We start from the raw sequence: 8,070 nt of genomic DNA, 5'->3' as shown, positions 1-8,070 counted from the left end.
GCACAAACACTCCTTGGATAACTGAAATGAATATATAGGAAGCTTCGATAATTTTGAGAAATTTACCCCAAGCTTCAGTTAAGTACATAAGCAGAAAACACAAACCAAACACATTACATAGTAAAGGAAGCAAGGATGAAAAATCTTCCACATATATCAATCCATTTGCACAAAGAATTCGAAAACCAAATGTTTTATCCAATGTTTTTGATAAAATTGAAATTGCAAACATATTGTACTACATTAATTAATTTATGTAATTTAACCTTTTCATCAAACAATTTTTTTTTTTGAGTCCGGCCAGTATCCTTTTCCAAAGTCTACTTAAATGGATAGCTAGCTCAGTTGGTCATCCCTATTCTCCAAAGGTTTTATGTGTTCCAGGAGGTCCCAAGTTCGAGTTCCCAATGGATTAATATTGCAGAATTTGACATGAAAAGTAGAGTTAGCTTGCCCCTTATGACTTAATCAGCTCCCGACTGGTTTCCTCGTGAGGTTCGCTGGTAGACTGACACGACAACCTGTTAAATTTATATAATAGTGCGCTGTTGGAGCTTAACTTGTTAGGTTTCCAACTAATTTCTTATAATAGTCTTTTATCCGATAGTAAAAAATAATTTAAATTAATAAAATTAATTTCTAATTTACGAAGTAAAAACAGAAAAAAAGAAGCACAAAAGTTTAGTCCCATTTGCCTTCCCATGAGCCTCCCCAGGCATTCTGGTTAAGAGAGCTGGATTAAAATTTGTGTGAGCCTCCAAGGTTTCGTGTAAAGACCCCTTTTCCTTCCGTTTTTCTAGTGCACATTCAGGGTTCACGGATACATGGTCGGTGCTTTTCAGGTGTTCATTTTATACAAGCGCTAGGGTTTGAGTAGTGAAATCGACACTGTAATTCGGTTCTTGCACACTTTTCTGAGTTTTGTGAGAAATAGAGATAGAGATATTAAGGGCATGTTTGGTACAGTTTTGAAAAACAGTTTTCAAAAATAGTTTTCCACTGTTTTAAAAACATACCCTTTTTTCCTTGTTTTCATTTTCTAAAAATTGTTTGGTAAACTGTTTTTGAAAACAAGGAAAACCAACTAAATCGGATCAAATGTAAAGATTCGTCTAAGAGATAGTGATATTAGCCATGACTCACTTGCAGTCATTCCCCATCTCTTACTTTGTTCTGAAAAGAAGAAAAGAATAAAGAAAAAAAAAAAAGTGAAAACACAGAAAACAATAATTTGTTGTTTTCATTTTTTTGTTTTTAAAAACAGAAAACAGATATAAAACATTTTCTGAAAATGTCCTTACCAAACGCGTTTTCTCCTGTTTTCTGTTTTCTCTGTTTTTAAAAACAGAAAACTGTTTTTGAAAACTATACCAAACAGGACCTAAGGTATGACAACATTTCGAAAGTTCTGCTGCAATGATCTTCTTGAAATAACCCCTATACTAATGGATCAGTACAACGAACATCATAAATCCGCAGACACTGTAAGTATTGCTATGTTTTTCTCCTTCTTGTTTGTTAATTTTGTAATGAAATTAGGGTTACTTATTAACTTCGTGTTGCTGTAGAGAACTTTGTCATGGTATATGTCCACCATTGCTATATGGTCAAAATATTTTCTTGTTGCTGATGCCCCTGGCAATCGTATTATGGGTTTCAGTAAGTAAATATTTTTCTTCTGCTTTGTTTCTTTAACCCATTTCTTGAATCTATAGATGTTAGATGGTGATCAATCGTGAAGTTAGGGTTTCACAAACATATTGTTTTTACTTGAATCTGCTTGTTAATTTGTAGATGTTGCAAAAGTTGGAGGAAACGATTTATCAAAATGTTGCCAAATTGCTCATGTTGCTCTTATATACGGTATTACCGGAGTGCGGACTTAGTTAGGATGTTTGTAGAGAATATAGAGGCTACGGCAGACAAGATGTATGTTTTATTTATAGTCAAGAATGATCTATTTATATTTTGTGTCAGATGTTTTTCAATTTTACTTGTTAGTGTAACATGATGATTTCGTGTTGTTCGTGTTTGATTGTTGCTTGTGTCACAGTATGGTTTATCTTCCTCTTGTATATTCTTCTACATTTGTCTCATTTTTTGTGAGAGATCGAAGCCGAATCTTTCAATATGATAATATGCTTAGTTAGTCAACTATTCGCTCAAATGAATAATGTCTGTACTCGTCATGATTTTGCTATTTTACATATTTGTGTCTGTTGGTCGTATTCTTTTTTTCTACTTTGGCATCTGATAAAAAGAATATTTCCAACAGTGACAAGGTATTCTATTTGGAAATGCTGGTGCGTTCAGCCAACAATCAAAAGATAAACCTCTTTGAAAGGGTATGTATCTCTAACTTCGAACCATGTATACATGCATGCTCTAAATGGATCAGGATAGTGTCAATCTCTATAAACACTTCCAAGCCTTCCCTAACAGCGAACTTCAGTATGAGTAAATTGATGTTTAGATGGAAAAGACCGGAGCCTAGACAAGGCCTAGTTAGAATGTGTGCGATGGCAATCATCTGAATAAACCAATATCAATGGAACACATAAATTTGTACCTAGTCACTTGAGTTGTCAAAATTGCCTGTCCTATGGCTCAAGCCAATGCCAAGACAGTCTACGATAAACACTCTTAAACAAATTATGCGGAGCCGTCTTTAATCTTTTTTTTTAAGAAGTTATAATGCTACCAGCCATTGTTACCTGATTTTCATAGTGCCAAAACCAATAACATGTATATGAAATACAAAGTGCCATGTTTGTTTCTTAGATTTAGTTGATTTATTAGTCATGTATATTTGCTTGAACATTAACCCTTATTACTTTTTCTTCAGCTTGGCTTCGTTTGCTACGACCAAGGTGAAGATAGGTTATGTAAGTCTTCTTCTTCCCTAACCTAAATATCAATGTAGACTAGGTTGTCCAGCTAGATTCCATTTTCACAAACAAACACTTGCATGTGAATGACCTAGAACTACTCTCATTGTTTCTTTGGTTATACAGCACTCCAGAAACACTTGCCACGATTAACAGAATATCAGGCACACATGACAAATCTGGTGCAGCAGAAGCTACAGCAACCAGAGGCTTCTAATACTGGACCCTCGGTACCTCCTTCTACATAGCTGATTATGAGATTTGTGACAACTGACAATGGCATGCCCTCTAAATAGTAACAGTGGTATACAACAATTGATGACAAGTACTATGTAAAGGTGAAAGCTAGGTCTTATCCCCTGTTTGTAATCATCCCATACTTGAGTTGTTGAAAGATGGTATTTAGTAATTTGCCATCTAAAGGAGTTGTTGGTGCTTCAGTGTAACTGCACCCCCCGTCTTCATCTTGTGCTGCTGGCTATAGACTTTGTTGAGGTAGACTTAGATATTCATGATAATTCAGAGGTGGCACTCAAATCCAATACTAGAGATTGGTGAGTGAGATGCACACCATTGAGCTAAAGTCTTGTCTATCTGAACTTTTTAGCTTATCGGGTGTGCATTTTGTGTAAATCACTACTCATATCAGGAGATGTACATACACAGTTTTGGCTTTTTTTTTTACATGTTCACCTACATGAGAATACACGAGCCTTTAGCTGAAAGGTGAATTTTCAAGAGAGTTGTCTTTTTGTCATGTTTGAAGAGATCAGATCTTCCATCAGGACCGTCAGACAAGCCTATGTTCTCATTGACTAATTTGTTGACTAATTTTGTACTCAGCTGGAATTTTAGCATCTTGTTTGTTTGCAGCTGACTCGGCGTCTGGATCTGAGTCAACCTCTGACTCGGGCCGAGTCAGCAGTCAGACCGTTTGTTTTGCATTTTGAGTCAGATCTGACTCGACCTATGACTCAGACATAACCCCTGACTCGGACCCATTTGAGTCAGGTAACAAAATACCCCTGACTCACGGGACCAAACCACTGACTCAAGTTTTTTGAGTCGGATGAGTAAGATCTGACTCAAAACAAACATATTGAGTCAGATCCAGATGAGTCAGGTGATTTCACTCAGATCCAGATGACTCAGTTCCAGACGACTCAGATGAGTCAGGAGTAAACAAACATAGTTTCCGGTCATGGATCACGAACTTTCTGTTGGTAATATTCTTCCATTCCAAATGTCCTGGAGAAGTTAAAGCTACCTAGCAAGAGTCTGGCGGAATCATACGAATCTGACAATGTCATAATTTAGCCTCATTTGTTTGCCTTCCTAGTTTGGGGCATATTGTGTTTATTTTAGGGCCTATATTTTTCTTCAACTAACTTAGAAAAGGGGAGATGGGGTATTTAAAATCTGGTAAAATACTAAATTATCCTTAAAAGAAACCTTAATAATTCTAATTATCTAAAACAAATATAAAATCATAATTTTTTTTTATCCGGGACAGGAGGGGTTAAAATTTCTCTTTCTCTTTCCACTTTTGTAATCGATTTCCCCATCTGGTTTCCAAATCCTCCTTTCTGATTTCCCAAATTTGTTGTGTTTCATCTGAAATTTCCAGATATTCTCAAAATATTTGGTTGTAAATAGGATTAGTGGAATAACATTAAATGAAATTCGCTACGTTGAGCGATTCAGGGTTTCTAATCAGTCTTTTCCCCCTTATATGCGTCATTCTCTAATAGCTGCATGCTTCTTAGATGTTTGTGAAGTAGTTTCTAATAGCCTTGAAGGCGTTTCATTTGATTGCTACAATCGTTTCAATTACATCAACAACGACGATTCACACCTGTTGATGGTGGTTTTTAGTTCAGGGTCAAAACTGTAAAATCCTGTATTTAATGCGCTGTAATCCTACAAAGGAATAAAAGCCATTTCAAAGTAATGAGTGCTCAAACCTCTTTACTTGTATATGTATCGAGCAATTCAACATATTTATGAAATTTATCGGAATGGTGCGTGAAGCAGCAACCCCAGATATTCTGTAAATTTCAACTTATCGCATTATTCTCTAATGCATGGCCCGCCTAGTATTTCCTATGCTGTGTTCCCCAGCTGAACTTTCAATGTTGGCATGACATGACGATTGATGTTCACTCACAGCAGAGTAGCACGAATTTCCCGAAGTGTCAGTATTGAAATCTGCATGAAAACACTTGCGTAGGCTACACCACCCTCTGACAAAGGGATTAGCGTGTTTCCACATCTTTTTAATTAAAAGTTAGCGAGATCAAACACGTTTAAATTTTTTAAGGGAAATCTAGACTGTCCATATCAGTCTCAAAAATAATCACGACCACGCGATTTGTCCGCGATTTAACAAGATTAGACTACTCCTGGAACTAGGCAATCACCATAGTGACCACCGGAGGGCCACTAATGCTCTAGTCAATCAATTCCTATTTTTCTCATCCGCAAATGCTTCAAACGCCGACCCAAACACGGATGATCGCGCTGTCAAAAAAAGAGCTCAAATAAGCTAGACCGGCCAAAACGGTCTCAGAAGCGTCACAACCGTCCAACTTCGCTAGACTAGTTGGACGGCTTGGATTTTCCCACAAGCGATTAAAGAAGTGCCGGCGTGTTCACCACCAACCCAATATTATCCCCGACCAATCGACTTGCTCATGGGAAGTCAATCGCACACCAAATTGTTCGATCGAACTAGGGTAGGCGCAACCGCTTTAAAACCCTAATTGGTGTTTGCGGCAATATGTTACTGCCGCAAATCGATCACGACCATCTATCTTCACCAGCCGAATCGAGTGGCTTAGATCTAATTTTAGATGGATCAGGAGATGTCAACATGCTCACTAGCAACCCACCTTTACATATGGTCGATCGACCTGTCCATGGCAAAACCAGAGCGCATCAAAACGCTTGCCCAAAGTAGGGTGAACGCGTTGTTTTGAAAACCCTAAAATTGTGTTTGTGGCAACGCCCTACTGTCGCAAATCGATCACAACCATCCACCTTCGCCATCCTAGTGGAGAGGCTTAGATTTAATTTCAGGTGGCCCCGAAGATGTCTACGTGATCACTGTCGGCTCATGTTTACACGCGAACGGCGTGCTCGAACTAGCACTTGATGCCTTGAATCCCTCGCCCAAAAGAGAGTTGGCTAAACGGCCCCTAAACCCTAAGGTTGCGTCAATAGAAGTATACAACTGCCGAAAATCATCTCGTCCATCCAACTTTTCCAGCCTAGTTGGATGGTGTAGATTTATTTTTAGAAAACTAGCAAAGTAGCATTGTGATCACCGGCCATCTCTCCTCCACATGGAGCAATCGACCAAGAGACAGCTCGACCATAGGATCCTCAAACGATTACCCAAAAATGGCCGGTCGTGCTACTTTTAAGACGCTCAATCCGTGACTGATTCGATCGAGCTCAAAAAACAGCGATGCTCCTAACACATCGATTATTTTCAGCTGCTTATTCAAATGCGATGCTTTACATACATCGATTATAAGCAATGCTTTATAAATATCGGTTTTAAAAATAATTTATTATTGACCTAAAAGCACTACGTGCTGATTTTAGCGGCAATTCACATGACTTGACCCATTCACTCGAGACATCAAACATGATGCTCACTGAGGTATTGGTCAGGCGGTTTACAGTGTGCGGCGTGCAACGCGCCCATTACGAGAAAGTGTCAGGAAAGACGAACGGTTAACAGTAATGAGAGTATTGGGTGAACGTGTGATCAGTCCTCCCTCATAACGAAAATATGATGACCACCACCTTCCGCACAAACCTACTTCTCCACTACTTAACTTCCTCCACTTCCTAAGAGATCAGGTGCGCTCAATGACTTGTATAAATAGGTTTTCAACCTATTCAAACGAACAGAGAACACAAGTGGTATCAACACAAGTAGCCATAAATCATTTTCTGATACGCAAGTCATAAACAACCACACCTTCTTAATTCAAAACTTTGATCTCAAACACCTTCTACGCTTCCCTCCCTAAGATCAACCCTTCTCCTTCACCTTGTGACCGAATTGAATCTAGAATGACCATTTCTTGGTTTAGGACAGAGTCTTACAGATTGATCTCTCGAACTTAAAAGCATTCCTGTGCAGTGCATTTGTTTAGGATTCATCAACACACCCCAAATTACCAAAAACAGCAGAATCAGTTTTTACCCTCAAAAAACTAGCGACCACAGTGGGAGATTAATCTCTCGGTTGAAAGATCAATTTTCAATCTCATTTCAATTTTCTCAAAATTCAAGATGGTGGATCTTAGGTCTGGATCAACAACAAATCCCGATGTTACTGGCATTGACAACACCCCTGGTGCCCACATTCCTTCCGGCGACACTAATGTACCGCCTACCAGCACGATCAACGCATCTCGTGGAACTACATCCTCAACCACCAACACCAGCGGCACAGAAAACGTTCCCTTATGCGTGACACCTCCAATCACCAGAGCAAGGGCCGCTGCCGCCACCCCCAATGTTTCTTCGAGCGTAACACCCCCGGTTGTTACTAGAGCTACTGCCACTCCCCATCAGGACGAGAAACTACATGATCCATAGGAGGCCAACCCCCTATTACCATTGTTGACTTAATGGAGAGACAAGAAATTATCGCTAAGGCTCATACAGACATGGCCTCAACTCAGAAAGAGGTACTCACTTTCCTCAAGACGCTAACAGAACGACTACCGCAAGATCCACATCATCCCATGGAACCAATAAGGAGTACCTTCAACACTCTTGACGCAAAAACTTCAACAGGGCGTGCATTCATAGATGAGGAAGTTCGTGTTGATCCTGAGCGCTCAAGAGAAAGGAATCAGCCATCCAACTTCATCACGCGTGAAGACCTGGAGCGACTTCTCCAAAATCGAGGCAAGGAAAACCCGATGGACCTGCACCAGCACCAACCTCCGTATCCTCCTGATGTGCAGAGAGTTCCCCTCCCGAGAGGATACTCCTCTCCTCAGTTTTCCCTTTTTGATGGTACTGGTAACGCTCGCGAACACATTTCTCGTTTTCTGGAATCTCCGGGAGATCACGAATACAATCACGTCCTCCGCCTGAAAGAGTTCTCAAAGTCGCTTTCTGGAAGAGCTTACACCTGGTACAACAATATCGCACC

At 39.5% G+C, this 8,070-nt stretch overlaps 1 protein-coding gene across 1 annotated transcript; it reads left to right on the top strand.

Moving 5' to 3' along the window:
* The first annotated feature begins 1,401 nt into the window (after positions 1–1,401).
* Positions 1,402–3,537, top strand: LOC113353025 (N-terminal acetyltransferase B complex catalytic subunit NAA20-like). The gene is made up of 6 exons (XM_026596746.1): positions 1,402–1,484; positions 1,569–1,659; positions 1,795–1,929; positions 2,276–2,345; positions 2,846–2,885; positions 3,015–3,537. The coding sequence occupies exons 3-6, from the start codon at positions 1,829–1,831 to the stop codon at positions 3,134–3,136; spliced, it is 333 nt and encodes a 110-aa protein (XP_026452531.1). The 5' UTR covers positions 1,402–1,484; positions 1,569–1,659; positions 1,795–1,828; the 3' UTR covers positions 3,137–3,537.
* The last annotated feature ends 4,533 nt before the right edge of the window (positions 3,538–8,070 follow it).

This window comes from Papaver somniferum, chromosome 2 (genome assembly GCF_003573695.1).
Source record: "Papaver somniferum cultivar HN1 chromosome 2, ASM357369v1, whole genome shotgun sequence".
Classification (NCBI taxonomy): Eukaryota; Viridiplantae; Streptophyta; class Magnoliopsida; order Ranunculales; family Papaveraceae; genus Papaver; species Papaver somniferum.
This window is presented reverse-complemented; position numbering and strand designations above follow the sequence as displayed.

Excerpts from the sequence above, each read along its gene's own strand:
- LOC113353025 (XM_026596746.1), top strand. The coding sequence starts at position 1,829 with ATGTTGCCAAATTGCTCATGTTGCTCTTATATACGGTATTACCGGAGT. Across the intron at positions 2,346-2,845 it reads AGATAAACCTCTTTGAAAGG|CTTGGCTTCGTTTGCTACGA; the intron begins GTATGTATCTCT and ends CTTTTTCTTCAG. Across the intron at positions 2,886-3,014 it reads CCAAGGTGAAGATAGGTTAT|CACTCCAGAAACACTTGCCA; the intron begins GTAAGTCTTCTT and ends TTGGTTATACAG.